This window comes from Scomber scombrus, chromosome 15 (genome assembly GCF_963691925.1).
Source record: "Scomber scombrus chromosome 15, fScoSco1.1, whole genome shotgun sequence".
Classification (NCBI taxonomy): Eukaryota; Metazoa; Chordata; class Actinopteri; order Scombriformes; family Scombridae; genus Scomber; species Scomber scombrus.
Window position 1 is genome coordinate 27,110,081 of NC_084984.1, and position 17,913 is coordinate 27,127,993.

Here is a 17,913-nt window from a genome sequence, read left to right on the forward strand (position 1 = left end):
GGAAATATTTTTGGCTTACTACAGCAGGATGCAGCGTTTCAGGGAAAGCATTCACATACGCACCATGAAGGCCAAGAGGAAAGTGGAGGAAATTTCTAAAGAGGACATCCACGCTTTCCTCAAAAAGAATGCCTTTGTGCTCTTCACGGTTGCGGCAGTTGTTGCAGGTGTGTATGTATGCCTCTACCAGCTAAATGAAAAAAAATGTCTAAGACTTCATTCAGAGTCAGAGTCATGCCAGCTCAACAGAGACACATACACATAATGCACAGGCCCGCACTGTCCTTCTCCTTGCAGGTATTATTCTGGGATTTGCGTTGCGTCCTCATAAGATGACCTATCGAGAAGTGAAGTACTTCTCTTTCCCTGGAGAGCTGTTGATGAGAATGCTTCAGATGCTTGTGCTGCCCTTACTGATCTCCAGTTTAATAACAGGTACAAAATGTCACACTTTATGTCAGAAATGTAACTACGCATACAATGGATACCAGATTTCATATCGTTTTCATTTCATTTTGTTTGGATTCCATTTCTTTTCAGTAGTGTTTTATGTTCATTTCATATGAACATGATAGGATATTTTGGGTGCTACTAACGATACAATGGAGGAAAAGTCACTCACTGTTTCGCGAAACCCAAGACGCAACCTGAAATGTCTTGTTTTGTCCCAACCAACAGTCCACAACCCAAAGATATTCAGTCAAAGAAACCAGAAAATATTTACACTGAAGAAGCTGGAACAAGAGAATTTTGACATCTTATTTTTTTATTATTATCAAAATAGTTTTTGAGTAATTTTCTGACAAAAAAACGAATCAATGAATCAACTTATTATTGCAGCTCTACAGACAAAGTAGCTCTGAAAGGTACAACTCCTGTGAACTGGTTTCAGCTACACTCATCCAACAAGCTTTAATACTCAATTCTGATATATGTATGAGATTCAATATTTTGTGATACATTATGTTTTATGGCCAAAATCGAATACCAATCTGAACAGGTCACACTCTAAAATATAATCATAATCAAAACTAAACTTTTAGAGGACCCATCATGATACAGATTTTACTGGGAATCAATATAAAATGTAAAATGTGAGCGTCAGATAGGAGCTACTGATGCATCCGTTCACAAAACACGGATGGTCCTGTGGTGACTTAATTGTCATTTTGGATTAATTAAATGATTCTCTATGTTGATTGGCCGTTACAGTTTTTACAATATATTTACAGTTCATTCTTGACATTGAAAATATTTATTTGACCAAACAATCCTAAAATGACTATTTCCAAGTTAAAGAATGAACTTTCATGATTCAGCCAACTCTGTCTGTTCAACCAGAAGGGCACATCCTCAGAGATACTGCAGCTGCCTGTCATCCATACCATCACCTATACAGAAAATAAGCAAGCCTTTTACTTTTGAAACCATAGACACCAAAAATGTGTCTTTCAGACCTTCCTCACTTCTATTCAAGAATTTTGGGCATTGATCCATCGTCTACCAATCAGTTAGGGCTATTAAAATGAACAGATGGTCAAATAAGGAGATGCTTATGTAGCATTTGTAACGTATAAATTCAAGATGGGAATCCAACCAGCAAGAGCACTGTCTCTATAATATCTGTGTCATATGCCAGCAAGACCGGAGAGGATCTGATGTGTATTACCCAGACCAACCTCCTGAGACCTTCTACGAGGTCAAAAAGGAACTTGGTCATTTTTTAACACAGTCTCTGCGATCAGGTGGAAAAATTATGCTTGTGCAGCATCTAGTGCCTCCTGCATGCTCTTTCTTCTTCCCTTTACAAAGCAGTATAGTACAATCATATAACAGAGGTCAGTGCAACTACACTTTTCCTCTGTTGATTTAGCATGGAGTTGCTCTTTCAAACCTTTTCTTGTCATTTGGTTTGAAGATGTTATACATCTATTAACTGTCATATATGTTTAGGCTTCGACCAAAATGTGAATTGTGAATATTTGTGTTGTACGAAAGAGAATTATCGGCTCTCGGCAGAGGCTGTTAGAAAATAAAGGCAATGAACTAACACTATTTACTTAACTTGTACATCTCTGGTGCAGGTAAAGCAGATACTACATGACTGTGGGTTGTCTTATAACAACAGCAGCTGGTTGAAACTACTGTTGAGCAATTACTGTTGAGTTTGAAGATAGAGTTTATATATAAGTGGCAAAGCCAGCTCCAAAGGGATGTCGGTGTGTTATATTTTCATTGGATTTAAAAATGAATTTAAATTTGAAACTGTATGAAAACTAAAATCACAGACAGACTATTTATAACCTTTGAGCTAGTCACACCAGAATCCCAAAGGTCACTGGAAGATATAAAGCCTGGACAGAAGTCAGAGAGTCTGCAACCTTTGTAATGACGACCTTCTGGGAAATGAGTATCACATGTAAGCATGAGTAATAGGAAGAAGTACCTATTATTACTGCTTACTCATTTATACATAGAATTGACATGCTAGTTTGAGAAAGCTTCACCATATGGTGTTCTTGTTTGTTAAAAACTTGTCTTGTCCACGTCTTGTGTGTTTCCTCCCTGTCTGTCCACTAGGAATGGCAGCTTTGGACAGCAAAGCCTCAGGAAAGATGGGCATGAGAGCCGTAATTTACTACATGACCACCACCTTTATTGCAGTCTTCATCGGTATCATAGTCGTCCTCATCATCCACCCAGGAAAAGGATCTAAAGAAGAGTTTGGAAAGCAGCAGACGATACAGCAAGTCAGTCCTGCTGATGCCTTCTTAGATCTGATCAGGTAGCCTACATAAGTCAGAGAGTAAAATATTAGTGGGACTGTGGAACAATGATATTTAGAACGTTTAAGATTCCTCTAACACCACAGTGTCATTTCTCATTTCAGAAATATGTTTCCACCAAACTTGGTCCAAGCCTGCACACAGCAGGTGAGCTTTTTAATGAACATTTACTATATTTGCAGTACTTTGTATCCATTATTTCTTAAAACAGGAAACATTTTAGTTAGCAGCCCGTAGTCCCTGTAATGTTCATTACATCCCACAATGAAACTAACATACTGACAGTTCGATTCCTTAGTGTTATGATAATGACCATTTTGGCTCCTGGCATGTCTAGTTCATTCTCTAACACATTCTCTAGAGTTGTGGAGTACAACAAAGAAAGTGAATGCTGCCTGACAGTTGCATGGGGCTAACCTCTGGTCAGCAACAGTGGCTAGCTGGAACTGAGAGCTCCCCATGAGCAGCCAGCCAAGATGACATTAGTAAAATGGTCTTGTTCAAGTTTTGCTGTTGGTCGTTGGTCCAAAACAGAAAAAAAGCTGGAGGTAGTCAGCTTTCAGTTGTCAGGGCAACAGACAAAGGATGCTCAGGTGTAAGATCTCTTTCTTTTTCTCTTGATCTCATGATAGTTCAGCATCAAAATAATCACACTTGGGCCATTGGCTTAATTGAAGTGCCACCCATTACCAACCAGCCAAAAAGGAGGAAAAGAAACTGATAATATTTGATCATGACATATCAAATGTGCCAAGCTGACATTTTGTCTAGATGCTAGTACAAGTATGAAGCTCACTTTTTATATTACACTTAGTAATTTGTACGATGTCCCTGAGAGAAATGCACTGCAACCTAAGAAACCCCCAAAAAAGGCAGGCAATGGATGGCTAGCCAACTTCAATAATGTCACGAGTCACAAACTCTGGCAACGAGCATGTCATGGTTGTGACAAATGTCACGAGCTAGCCTATATTGAATAGGACAATGTAGCTCACTATTTACAATCAACATACTGCTACTGTTTTGCACTTTCAATATTCAAATACATGGACCAAATTAATATGCAATGTAATCATTAATGCCTATTTTCGGCCCAAACCCAAACTCAGTAAAAATTTGCACATGAATATCCAAAGCAACTTTCAAATTATTCCAGCCATTCACTTTCAATCTCTAATGAACAAAGAGGAAGCTAATCTGAGAATGGTGCTTGAGGAAATTGTGTCACCCAAAAAATCGTGAGTCATCCACGGAAACAACTGAAGCAAACTTTACAAAAATCGAGTGATTCATTTTCATTGACCAAAGGTCAAGGGGAAATTTGACCTGATGGAGCCACAAGACAAAAAGTCAAGGTAGCAATTAAACTACCAGGAAACTTTTTCCCCAGTCCCCATTTGTAAGGTTGAGACAGGAGAACATTGATGAAACACTAATGTAACTCAAAGTATTGATTCTGATTCTGAAAGTTAAGATTGGTAGTCTGTTTCAGCTCTATCAAACTCCTATGGTGTTACCCTGATCCTCAAATTCCTTTATTCTTTAGTTCAAAACCAAATATGGAAAGCGAACAGTCCATGTGACGGTGACAGTGAATGACACCCTCTTCAACTCAACCAATGGCACCCAGGAGGTCATGGAGATCACCAGGGAAGAAGTGATACCAGTGCCGGGTCAAGTGAACGGGGTCAACGCCCTCGGGCTGGTGGTCTTCTCTATGTTCTTCGGTCTAATAATTGGCAATATGAAGGAGCAGGGCCAGATCTTGAGGGATTTCTTCGACAGCCTCAATGAAGCTATCATGCGCCTAGTTTCCATCATCATGTGGTAAAACTTTACTTTTCAGTTGGAGGTGTTTCCTGTTGAACATACTACCATCACACTTATCTTAACTTGTTCCTCTCCTCTCAGGTATGCTCCTATTGGCATCCTGTTCCTAATTGCGGGAAAGATTGTGGAGATGGATGATCTGACACAGATGGGTGGCCAGCTGGGCATGTACACCATCACGGTTATCATTGGCTTATTGATCCATGGCGTTGTTATTCTTCCCACCCTGTATTTTGTCATCACTCGGCAGAACCCCTTTATTTTCATTGCCGGGATTCTGCAAGCTCTGGTAACAGCCCTGGGGACGTCCTCCAGGTGAGTCATGAGCGCTACTATCAAGGATCCACAAATGAATTGCTGATATTCGCTCCAACAGTCTAGCTAGCGTCCTAGTGAAACTCAAAGTTAAATGAGTATCTAGGCTAGTTTTTAGCACAAAGATAGGTGAAGGCAGGTGGGAACACTTTGAATACTTTTCAGGATAGATGATATGAAAGTGTTGATGATTTATAACATTATGACCTTGTCTATAATGGCTAGCTTATTGCCCTGCCTTCAAGTATGGCCATTCGGAACCACTAAACTGTTAACACTTTCGTCTTTAGATGTGGTCAGATTGAAATTTGTAGAACCGTATTTGTTTCAAGCATACCCTGACCTTATAGGCACCCTGTGTTGACCACTAGTAGCGTTGTAAAGCAATGTTTTTAAGAAGGTTTTTTGTTTGTAGGAAGCACATGCACGGAAGTGAGCAATTCTGTCACTTTTACACTGTTTCAATGATCAAGAGTTAGTCAGAGCAATGCTCTAAGAAATGCAGCACCAATAAAATTCATGAAGAAAAATACTTCTAGCAAGTAAATATGGATGTAAACAATCCAGAATTTAAAATATCTTTAAAAAAAGGTTTTATAAGGATTAAAACACAGAAGACCTCAAGGATCCTAACCCTGTCTTCACACTGTTTTTTTTAACTTGCTTCTATTCCTTCATCTCCCAGCTCAGCCACCCTCCCTGTCACTTTTAAATGCCTGGAGGAGAACAACAAAATTGATAAGCGAATCACTCGTTTTGTGCTGCCTGTGGGTGCCACCATCAACATGGACGGAACAGCTCTGTATGAAGCACTGGCAGCCATCTTCATTGCCCAGGTCAATAACGTGGAGATGAACTTCGGTCAGATCATTACCATCAGGTAGGACCTAACAAAAGAGGAGATTAACAGCTGTGGTTTATCAAGGGGAAGCCATTGTTTCATTTGTCTCCATGTTTTTCCTCAATCAAGTATTACAGCAACTGCAGCTAGTATTGGAGCTGCTGGCATCCCTCAGGCTGGCCTGGTCACCATGGTGATTGTACTGACCTCTGTTGGACTTCCTACTGATGACATCACACTCATCATTGCAGTTGATTGGTTCCTGTGAGTAGCTTCTTGTGTCATGAACCTGTAAACAATAGTTCAGTATAACGTCCATCAAACACAAGTGTATGATGGTGTATGTTCTGCAAAGTGCTCTGACTGTACCTCACATCTCTATATCAATCATCTTTGTCATTTTAAAGGTCAAAAGCAGCTTCTTATCTACTACCACCTAATGACACACTTCTCCTCTCTCCCAGGGGTCTTGTTCTACATCTTCCCTTTTGTATTGAATATTTTCTGCAATGAGTTTTAACATAGAAACATAATTAGGTTTCCCAAATTAATCATTTCAATTAGAATACCCTTCCCAGAAATTACTCAGCTAACTGGGGTAATAAGAAGAAACCCTTCTCTCCTTTAACTAGGATGGACCAAATATGAATATCTGCCAAAGCCTGTGAAGAAAGGCACTTCTTACACTGAAGAGAATAAAGTACAGCATATAACAAATAAAAATCTGTATGTTCTATAGCTGAGGGATGTTTCAGAAAAAAACATTAGGCTACTAACACAAAATCAATTTTTCAATTTTATAAAGTCTGGACACAGCCCTCATTGCAAAAAGTCATGCATTGACACATTGACCAGTCGTTGTCCAGTTGTTGTTTTACTCTTTTTTTTTGTTCAGATTGAATGTTTTTTTTTAAACCTTTTAACAGAACCTGGCTAGCTAGTTTCCTCTTGCTTCCAATCTTTATGCTAAGCTAAGCTAATCGGCTACCTGCAGTAGCATCATATTTAATGTATAGGCATGAGAGTGGTGTCCATCTTTTAATCTAACTCTCTGCAAGAAAGCAAATGAGAATATTTCCCAAAATGTTGAAATATTGCTTTGACTTTGCTAAGATTACTAAGGTTTCAGCTTCCACTACAGTTAGTCCTATAACAGAAACACATATGATCTTAGAATATGGGTAAACCCCAGCAATATGTTTAGTTTTTTCAGAAAGACCAATGAAATAATTGCTCAAAGATCTAGTGCATTGAATTACAGAAGGTGGAACAGCTGTGGGTGATGTCAGAATTTCGGCTCACTATTAGACCTCTGGTAATATCCCTCTCTCTCCCTGTGTTTCCTGTCTCTTTCGGTACTGAATGTTAAATAAGGGCAAAAGCCAAAAAATAACCAAAAAAATAAATAAAGAGATAGATATTTCCCTCAGGAGAGAACAATGCAGAGCTACAGGAGAGTGAACACTGGACTTACATTCACCAGGTGGACAGAAAAACAACTCCTAATGAAGGATAATGTTCCTCTGTAACTGCTGCATCTAGAAAGTTCAACTTAAATTGTGATAATATGCTGATGATATGTTGATATGTTCACAGTTTGTTTCTCCTGCCTCTAAACCCCAAACCACTTAACTTTGTAATGCTATCCATACATATAGATGAGATTACAGTACATGTGTGTTTTGCCCTCTAAAATGCTCTCTATCTTTGGGGTAAAGGGACCGTCTGCGCACCACGGCCAATGTTTTGGGGGATTCAATCGGAGCCGGCATTGTGGAGTTCCTGTCTCGACACGAGCTCCGCAGCAAAGACGTGGAGATGGGAAACTCTGTGCTGGAGGAGAAGGAGAGGAAGAAACCTTACAAGCTCATCTCACAGGATAGTGATTTTGAAAATGACAAACGTGCTCACAGTGAATCCAACATGTAGTTTAACCCTCAGCACCAGCTACATCTGTTAACACACACAATCACTTACAGCTGCTGTGGGGAGTTTTTGTGAGATGTTATTGTCAATTATTATTAGCGTTATTTCACACACTTTGAATGTGTTAACATTCCTTTATTGTCATGTCCTAGAAAGTGATGAGTTTCTTACATTCCTCTTCAAAATTACAAAGATCTCACGCTTTAATATATGCATCTGTTACTTGTTTCAAATAGGACTGGTAGTTTTTGTTTTGTTTACTACTTTAATGAAAAATGAAATTACATGTAACTTCATATTACCCTCATGTAAGAATGAAGATTTATAAACTGAAGTGAGTGTTTTGTTCCATACAGTCATGCATGGCATAATGAGGGAACTGGCTGCTGTTAAAGATATCATTGATATCTTAATAAATCACATATTCAGTATTTTACAATTAACTCTACTTAAATTCAAATTTTAACTGCAGAGTTATATTTCTATATGATCCCCCAGATATGATGTGCTGTTATTACAGGCATAGTAGACATTTTTAGGATTGTTATGTTTCAGTTAAACATCACAACTCACACATCTAGCACTGCAAATGCGTGTGTGCGCGTTCACATTCTGACTGTGTGTGTGACCTGCTGAATTTTTTACCAATACCGCTCATTTAGATATGAGACACGTGAATGCTGTACGATGAATACACATTAAAGTCTATATGATTTCATTATGAAGGTGTGAAACAGATATTCAAGACTTGACTGGAATCCAATAACTTTTTGTGAAAATGGTTATATTAGTTTTTGTTTATTAATACTTCAGTGAAATAAACAGAAAAAAAAAAAACCTTTCCTGTCTGTCTCTTTATTTAATTGCCAGGGCGTCATTATAGTGAGGTATCTGTAGCTTGGTGTTCCAAATAAAGCTGCATTTATTTATCTATCATCCTTTACGTGCTGGAATATTCAAGGGCAGCATCACTTTGGGCTGTACCCAGCTGTGGGATGGTTATGTGCATGAATTTGTCCATGGATGGCACCATTTTTTTTATTCGTGCCATGTCCTCCTTAACAGAAAAGCCCTCAAGTGCTGAGAGAGACAGACACCAGAGAAGCTGAGAAGCACCAGGGACCAACCACGCTGCCTACAAGGACAACTTGTCCTGAAGATATTAGCTTTGAATTTAAAGGATAAGTCACACAAAAACCGTCTCGCTGCTGTAAATACTTACTAGAGCACCAAATGTGTATTAATCCGCCTCTGGAAATAGTCCCCAAAACAAATGCACTACATTTCCTCCTGTTTAAGTAAAACTACAGTGACCAGCTGTTTTAGAAAATGACTGAATCTTTTCTAAAAGTGAAACTATATGTTGAACTGCTTTTAAAAGATGTATGTCTTCAGTAGGAACAAATGGGCTGGTGGCTGAGTGCCACAAACAGAGTGGGAAAAACAGTATTAACACATTGTTGGTTTTGGTCTTTTTGTATAATTTGTGGATTGTAATAGAAAAATAGAATATCATCTATCATCGTCTTAACTTTTAAACACTGTTTCAGCTCCAGCATAAACAGGTTGTATTCTCTCCATCACCTCACTCTCATCTGTGGCTGTACATTCATAATGTACATTGTCAGTAAGTACAGTAATCATGTACACAGACCTCACCAAGACTATGAGCGATGCTGAAAGTAACAGGACGAAATGTGCATCTTAAAAGTGCCATACATAATGTTAATGTCGGGATGTAAATCAGCATTAAACTAATCAACATCTTTATGTTAACAGTGACGCAAATTACTACATGTATTATTGAAATGTGTTGCTTGCAGTGATAACCCCACTGAATTGTATCAACCGATTGCTCTATGGTTCAGCCTATTTCTAGCAGCAGGCAGCTGTTCAACTCACATACATGTCTCACATACACGCCACACTAAATAGCAGCCAAAGTTAGAAACAAGCAGGTGAACAAAGTCAAATAGATGTCAGATCAAAGGAGAGTACTAAAGGTGACAGAGATTTGAATTAGTGAATTTTGACCTTTGACCTTACAGTGCAGAAACATGACTTGGATGGGGTTCTAATATTATAATATATATTTGACTGCTGCTCACATGTTAGCCTTACCGGCTATAAGGTGATGTCAGCTTGTTGTAGATTCTTTTTATAAATCAAAGTCACTAATAAACAACTACATTGTCTTTACCTAACTCTGTTTTAAAGGGTCATTCAGAGAATTTACAGCTGTATTTTCATTTTGATAATAATTTAAAATGTCATTGTTACTTCACGCTATAATGTTATGCAGCTTGGGAACAATGTGTACCCATGCATCCACACAGGGTCAACTACATGTCTAATCCATGTCCATGACTTTTTTTCTTTTTTTTTAAGGAAAGTGGAAAACTACACCATCTGTACTGAGCACACTCTTACCTTGTAGCTATGATTCCCTTCAACTAAACCACTGTGACTCTGTGGCTGGAAACAAGTTTTCTAATATTAGATTTACCGAATGCTAATGGTACTGGTTCATTTTTTGGACACACGAGAAGCCATAATGTAGCATGTCTGCAGTGTCTGGTCACTGATCACAGCAGAAAACGGTGTTGATGAGGGGTTTTTTTTAGGTTTTACAGCTACACAGACAACACAGTAAACCTCATTCACACAACTAAGGACTGTTATTCAACTGTAATGTTGATCTTAATCCGTTTATGTCTTAATAGGCATGCAGCCATCCATACAGTCAACCATTTCTGAGTCAGCTGGTTTTGTGTGTTCAGTTACATTTAGTGTTGAGAAGTAGTTTCATTACACATCAACCAAACAACTCACTCAACAAAGACTCTCACTTAATCCTGGTGGTATCTAGCCATTATTACTGTATGTGTGTAAAGTTATTATGCTCTCCTATACAGCCTACACTGACAGTTCCACATTTCTTTTGAAGAGATTGTCACAGAGTCTGTAGATTATGAAGATGAAGTCACATGTACATCAAATGTAGCTACATGTATATGAATTGATATCACTTGCTGTAGGAAAGACACACAATATCCTTTGTCTCTTTTCTGAACTTGTTTCTTAAAGGCTACTTTAAATGATTAACATGTATGGGAATGTACTCCAATAATCCCAAACACTCTTTAATTACTTTCCCAGATTGTCTATTGACAGATATAACAAGTCCCATTGCTGCAAACATAGTCTTTGACTTTAAGATAGGTGTGTAAAATGTACTGTTTGGGTTCAACAGCTATGATAAAATGTAATCTAATATTGTAAAAAAAAAAAAAAAAGGCTGGACATACCATATCAAAACCCTTGTTCCTGCTACTTATAGCTGGAATCAAACAGTACATTGACACAGATTCATTTTCAAATAATAAGAATGCTGTTATTCATGTCAATCAGGAGAGACCAGCGAATAAAGCAAAAGCCGATGTTTATTATACAGATTATATCGATGATTAAATATTGTCAAAAGTCTTTGGTGCTTGGACTCTGCAGGGAGAAATAAAACTATGCAAAAAGTCTTCTTTTTAAAAAAAAAAAATTCCAGTATGATGGCAAAAGATTTTGGAGAAACAACAAAAATAGTCTATTAGGATCATATTTTGAAAAACATTTGACTTATTATGTGTGTATAGTTGGAAGCCTGGCATTCTAAAGTAGCAGTTTGATTGCGGTATGTTGAAAAAATATATAGATTGCATAATATCCTGTTAGTTCTAAAGAAGTATTTATTTCTTGTATGCCAGCTACAAAATGACTATAACAATATAAACTACCTACTGTGTATTATCTACTGTATACTATTATATACTATGAGACAGGGACACTGTGATACCACACCTGTCCACTAGATGTCCTCAGACACCTGCTTCTGTGGATCACGACCTGCATACTCAGCAACTCTGCATTATCTCATTAGTCCAGCAGTTTCCAGACTGTAGATGCTCAGAGAGAGAAAGTAGACGTCATTTAAAAATATGTAACCAGGTAACTGAAGATTTTATGGGAAAAACAAATCAGACACACAATATAATTCAAAGCAGAGCATTTCAAATGTATTAAAACGTGTCTGGTGTGGGGGTTGAAGGCAACAAACTGAGATTACATGGCTCTTTAGATTGTGTTTTTTTTTTTTTTTTTTTAACAAAATACGCGCAAGTGCACTGCATTCACCGAAGAAGAAAAAGATGCCAGATGTTTCTCATAATAGTGGCTTTGTGTCTTATATGAGATATGAAAGGCAGATATGCTCAGTCATGATCATTGAGAATTTTATTTATTTGTTTGTTTGTTTGTTCGTTTGTTTGTTTATTCATTTACTGATATTCTTCTTTTATTTATATTCTTCAATACATGCAGTGCGCTTCCAGAGTCTATACTACATAATGAGATGTTGTAGTGATGCCTGTGAGTCACAATGTTACCGGTAGGTGGCGATAAGGCAACAGGCTGCTGAGCGTCTCCAATCAGCTGGCAGAAGAAGAATGGTGTGCAGCCTTCGAAGAGACATCTCTCTCTGCAGAACACTTTCACCACATCTCTCTTTATTTCTCTCTCTCTTTCTCTCTCTCTCTCTCTCTCTACCTCCACCACTATGCAGTCCTCTGACAGTGGAAACCTGGGCCGAGCGCTGTGCATCATCACCGGGGCCTCCAGAGGCTTTGGCCGGACTGCAGCGAGGGAGATATCCCGGCTGGTGAAGCCAGGGTCGGCGCTCGTCTTGGTGGCCCGCTCCGGTGACGACCTGCGGGCTCTGCAGACGGAGCTGGCCGAGTCGGAGGCAGGCAGAGCGGGCATGGTGGTTCAGTGTGTGGTGGCAGATCTGGGGCTGATGGAAGGACTGGAGAGCGTAATCAAATCAGCTAAAGAGGTTTCTTCTGAGGACATAGATCATGTTTGTCTGGTCAACAACGCCGGTGAGTTGAAACCTGTTGCACCAATGTGTGTTAAAGTTAAGAACAAAGTCTGGCTGTCATTGTGCAACAGTAACACAGCTGATTCCACTCCTTCAGTCTGTTTTTATTTGCCTAGAGTTAAAATCAGCTGGTAGAATGTAAATAAGTAGCCTACAGTAAAAATACATTTAAAGGCACTTAAGCTTGAGGTATAAAAAATATATATATAATATACATAGAGTATATAGTTTTATGACACTCACAATTCAGAGAAATATTGTACATCTTAACTCCACTATTATTTGAAACCTGTAATTATTTATTATTTTACACATTAAGACACATAATAATATCTTTATTTTATTCCTCAAGTATGTTTATTGAGTTCTTATAGACAGTAAACACAATAACAAGCTCAGCACAACATTGGTCTGGACAGTCAGCATGGAACAGTGACAGTTATGTATGACATACATGTAAGATATACCTCAGCAGGACAATGGCTTTATTGATGTGTGGTTAGACTTCTTGCTGCAGTGGTATTAGATGATGGCAATACTAACACCTTCATCTGTCTCCTCTCAGCCTCTCTAGGTGATGTGTCCCGCTACACCAGAAGCTTCACCAACATGGCTGAGGTGGATTCCTACTTATCTCTCAATGTGAGCTCCTCTCTGTGCCTGACGGCCAACGTGCTGCAGGCTTTTCCACAGCGTCCAGGTCTGAGGCGCACCGTGGTCAACATCTCCTCACTGTGCGCCCTGCAGCCTTTCAGCTCCTGGGTGCTGTACTGCACAGGCAAGGCTGCCAGAGATATGATGTTCAAGGTGCTGGCAGAAGAGGAGCCAGATGTCCGGGTGCTCAGCTACGCTCCAGGTGGGGGAACTGCCCAACAAGTCCAACCAGTTAGACAGAAACTGAATTAATCAGAATGAAACATAACAATCCTGGATCAGACTGGTAAAGTCAGTTTTCACATGCAGCATTATTTCATTTTCTACATTTAGTCACTTCTACCTTTTTGAAATTAAAACATCCTTAAAAACTACCTTGAAATACTCAAAATTTCAAACTCTTACAAAGGTTGAGAAAATACGGAGGATGCAAAGAGCCATGCAAGAGGTAACCATCTGTTTATAAGTTACTTATTATTAGTAAAATAATAACACAGGCTCAATAAGAAAACCTGGCAGATCAGTAAATAAGTGTTTCAAATTATTGAGCAGTTAAGTAATTGATATTTGAACTATTATTTTTAAAACACCTAACTAGTATAAATCAAATCACTAAAATGAAATAAGCCATCAAATGAAAAGCAATTCAATGATAGCTATTTTATTGTAATATAGAAATGTTAATAAGATATTATACAAATTAATCCATCAATGGAAAAAATGAAATCAAATTGAAACTCTACTGTTCAATATATATTTATTTACAAATGTAATGTTAGTGATAATATATCACATTATTTATGATGATTATAATTATTAAATAGAATGGCTATTGGTGAAAATGTCATTGTTAAATCTAAACAGACTTTCAGAAAAGACATATAAAAATAGCCCCCAAAACTATTGTTAATAAACATAAGAATGAAACTAGATATCATGATTAGTTTTACATTTATATATACATCATTTCATAATGTCTTGTTTACTTATTTCTTATTTATTTTAATTTCCACTGCGTTGGGTCTCTGTATAGGAATTGTTCTGGGTATTTCTCAATATTTCCATCACAAATATTTGCAGACTTTTCAGTTTGTCTTTTATTCTGTCTACTGCAACCATTATTTTCTCCTATCTCACTTATTTCCTGTCTTCTGTATTTAACCAGGACCTTTGGATACAGACATGCATTTGGTGGCCAGATCCAAAACAGCTGATCCCAACGTCAGGAAGTCTCTCTCGGACGGTTTTTCTCAGGGCCAGGTGCTCACCTGTGAGGCGTCCTGTGCTAAGCTGATGAAGCTGCTGCTGGAGGACAAATACACATCAGGAGCTCACATCGATGTCTATGACATATAGACACGACATTTAGCTTAGGACCAGATTATTTACATATGTGTGCCTTGATTTTAATTGATAGTCTTTTCATTTATACTTAACACTGCCAGTCTTAACCCTTGCAGGTGGAGCCTTGTTGAACCAACCAATATGACAGTGTAAAGTTTTAAAGCCACGTTCATCAATTTAACATTCATAACATTCCATCCATCACATCTAGTGATGACACGAAACCAATAAATCCATATCATTCATGAATAATACCAATATAAGACATTTAAATATGATTAAAAGTGTTATATTAGATATGAAATGAAGCTAAAATAGCATAAGACAAGAGAATAAAAAGTTACAGTGCAGTGTGACATATTAACCCGAAATAAAAGATTTGTCACATCATGATATTTACAGTATTGCGACGTGTTAAAATATTATACTAAAAATGGAACAATTTTAGTTGTGTGAAGACAGTTTGTTGTTTTATTAACCTTCAGGGGAAAGGGCAGAGGCGCCACATCACACAACATACTCCTCTATGTTGTAATAACACATACGAGTCAGGATCTAACAATAATTGATCAGTCATGACATTGTATGATTGATCAGTGTGGTAACCAACCAGAGCAGCATGTGGTAAGAAAATACACTGAACAGACTTTGGATGGAATGCATCACTATGCTCTTTCATCCTGTTGCCATCACAGACATTTTGGCTAAAGTATTGTCATGCACCTGCATACAAGTCAAAAGCCTATTAGAAACCTTGTTATGATTATGGTAAATGGTCAATTAATTACTCATATAGCACTTTTCTAGTCCTTCAACCACTTAAAGCGCTTTTACACTACATGTCACATTCACCCATTCACACACATTTATACAGTAACTTGCCCAAGGACACATCAACATGTGGACTTGAGCCGGGAATCAAACTGCCGATCTTCCGATTAGTGGATGACTGCTCTACCTCCATTATATTATATACGGAAAATAAATCAGCGTTACCCAAAATAAATCTAGCTGGGGAAATCAGGGTTCTCTGATCCCATATCCCAGTGATAAAAAACAGGTTTACTGTCAAAATAGCAAGAAATCAGCTTCCTGTAAGAAGCTGCATGTAACCTGGTTACTTGTGTAGTGTGTGTGTGATGATTTTAATATAAGCATCTAGTTCCTAAAGTTAGAATTGTTAGAGGTTTTGAAAAGATGATTTGAAAAAGACATGATGGTGGGACACATGAGGGCTGGTCTGAGCATTGCCAAGACTGCAGAGTTGCTGGGTTTAACTCAAAGTGAACAATGAATGGAACACAAGACACCTCAGAACATATCAACTGTGTAGAACCTTTGATATTCAGCCTCATGTTTGACTTACATTTGTTCATAAAAATTGAAAGAATAGAAAACCTCTCCAACTTCATGAGACATACATAGACCACCATGCATCAGGTAGATACCATGAGACCCCTAACCCTTACCCACCCATTTCATTTTGATGTGACCAGACCTGTGAAACTGAATCTGTGTTTTCACTGTTTGAGTGATTTCATGTTATATCCATCCTTTAGTTAGTTCAAGTTAGTTAGTTCAGTTAATGAGTTCTTCATTTAGTGAATGTTGTTATTGTGATGAATGTTCTGGTTCTGTTCTGTATCATTTCTGACTATAGTGAAGTATGGAGGTTGTACTTTTAAGGTGCCTTAATGTGATATCTGTGTGTAGTTAATGAGTAAACATTAAATTATGTTAAGTTAAGTTTTTGTTTTTCTATACAAATATTTTTCACATTCCTTAATGTATGTGATTTGTATGAAATGATTAGTTTGTAACCGCTTACCTCAAGCTCTTATCCAAATAAGTTGTGTAACCTTGTTGCCTTATACTGTACGTTATAGAAATAAATCAATGAAAGCTGAAGTTATTTTTTTGTTCTTTTCACACATGTCATTTATACATATAAGGAGAGTATGATGCGAAAATATAACCATATAACCATATGCATTTATTTTCTTAAATCTACAGTGAGGGATTTTTGTCTCCCCCTTCTGGCAGTGAGAGTTTCTACATGACACTTAAAAAGTATGGGGCATGATTTTTATGTTGTGAATTAAGAAGGATACAATTAGCCTACAACAAAAATGACAAGATCTATATTCATGTAGGCCAGAATGGAGATAACATCCCAGAGGAAAATATTGTCTTTGTCTTGCAGCTATAAAGTAGCTCTCATTAAGGGATAATAGAATTCTGATATAAATAAGGAGAGAATAGCAAAAGTGTATTTTGAGATCTTCAGTTGAATTGAAGTTGCACTTGCAGTGACACAAGAGTAAGACTGTTTCTTAGGAGTAGAAATTTAAGAAATACAGGAAAAATGTAAAAATCTTACATTCATGTTAAATTGAGCTCAACTGTCTCTAGCAGCAATGGGCCAGCCTATGCACACACGTACATGATCCGATTTTCTTTTTTCCTGTCATAAAGTGGTACTCAAAGACTTTCTCCAAGGTTGGCAGGTCTGCATAAGGAACAAAGGAATGATCTGTGATTGGTCAAACATGTCAACCTCTATGACTATAGCCAATCACAAATGGCCAGAATGAAATACATTTACATATACATATTTATTACCCAAAAAGTCATGTCACATAAGGGTCACACATCTCCACGGCATAGGAAACTGGCACTTAACCACATCCTGCCCTTTTCCAAGACCCCCGAGCCTTTATCTCGACACATGTCAGGAACCACCAGACTCCTTAATGTAGACAGTGAGAGCATTCCTCAGTATACACACAATTACAGAGTCAAAGCAGCGGTCATTTACATCCACACATCCCCAAAACTCACAACTTCTGTCTTATCTTGACATGGACCAAGGCAATGAAGAAGCAGGCAACGTCTTAACAACGGCAAAGAGCACATTCCACAAGGCAAAACAGTGCACGATCATATATTAAAATGATAAACTCAACCCTTTGTTGCTTCTTTACTTTTACAGAGTCACCTGCCAAGCCTTCTGATTGTCATCTCGGCTGTTTAAGCTCATCTCCTCAGTTCAGTTCTTTGGCAGCTCTCGTAAGCAGACCTCATGTGCTCCTCCAGTGCTTGCGAATCTCACCTACATCTAGCTACAGTGATGCTTGAAACTTTGTGAACCCTTTAGAATGAGTTCCATGTCTGTGTAAACCCTCAGATTGGCTGTCTGCAACATTCCGTGTTGTGGTCATCAAGTGTTCTCTGACTCCATCAGAGCTTTCATCAGCTGGACCAGCTTCATCTATGTCAGTCTCTGTAGG

At 38.1% G+C, this 17,913-nt stretch overlaps 2 protein-coding genes and 1 long non-coding RNA gene across 4 annotated transcripts; 2 read left to right on the top strand and 1 right to left on the bottom strand.

The window, feature by feature from the left end:
* The first annotated feature begins 28 nt into the window (after positions 1-28).
* LOC133994902 (excitatory amino acid transporter 1-like) lies at positions 29-7,929 on the top strand. Its single transcript, XM_062434128.1, has 9 exons — positions 29-167; positions 298-435; positions 2,581-2,785; positions 2,891-2,933; positions 4,333-4,613; positions 4,698-4,931; positions 5,617-5,811; positions 5,902-6,036; positions 7,491-7,929. The coding sequence occupies exons 1-9, from the start codon at positions 29-31 to the stop codon at positions 7,699-7,701; spliced, it is 1,581 nt and encodes a 526-aa protein (XP_062290112.1). The 3' UTR covers positions 7,702-7,929.
* A 3,318-nt stretch (positions 7,930-11,247) lies between these two features.
* On the bottom strand, positions 11,248-12,256 carry LOC133994815 (uncharacterized). Its single transcript, XR_009927130.1, has 2 exons — positions 12,135-12,256; positions 11,248-11,654 (listed from the first exon to the last, which is right to left on the bottom strand). It is a non-coding gene; the product is annotated as an uncharacterized LOC133994815 (long non-coding RNA).
* spra (sepiapterin reductase a) lies at positions 11,871-16,531 on the top strand. 2 transcript variants are annotated; one of them, XM_062433978.1, is made up of 5 exons: positions 11,871-12,626; positions 13,191-13,481; positions 14,445-15,978; positions 16,049-16,123; positions 16,193-16,531. In XM_062433978.1, exons 1-3 carry the CDS (start codon positions 12,305-12,307, stop codon positions 14,633-14,635), a joined length of 804 nt encoding a protein of 267 aa, XP_062289962.1. In that variant the 5' UTR covers positions 11,871-12,304; the 3' UTR covers positions 14,636-15,978; positions 16,049-16,123; positions 16,193-16,531. The 2 variants fall into 2 exon arrangements, with proteins under 2 accessions (XP_062289962.1, XP_062289960.1); XM_062433976.1 differs by having other exon boundaries at positions 14,445-16,123.
* The last annotated feature ends 1,382 nt before the right edge of the window (positions 16,532-17,913 follow it).

Bases quoted from the DNA above. Each gene is read 5' to 3' on its own strand.
- LOC133994902 (XM_062434128.1), top strand. From the start codon at position 29: ATGCAGCGTTTCAGGGAAAGCATTCACATACGCACCATGAAGGCCAAG. The intron at 2,786-2,890 runs GTAGCCTACATA...TTCTCATTTCAG, and splicing joins GCCTTCTTAGATCTGATCAG to AAATATGTTTCCACCAAACT. The intron at 4,614-4,697 runs GTAAAACTTTAC...CTCTCCTCTCAG, and splicing joins CTAGTTTCCATCATCATGTG to GTATGCTCCTATTGGCATCC.
- spra (XM_062433976.1), top strand. From the start codon at position 12,305: ATGCAGTCCTCTGACAGTGGAAACCTGGGCCGAGCGCTGTGCATCATC. The intron at 12,627-13,190 runs GTGAGTTGAAAC...GTCTCCTCTCAG, and splicing joins TTGTCTGGTCAACAACGCCG to CCTCTCTAGGTGATGTGTCC. The intron at 13,482-14,444 runs GTGGGGGAACTG...GTATTTAACCAG, and splicing joins GGTGCTCAGCTACGCTCCAG to GACCTTTGGATACAGACATG.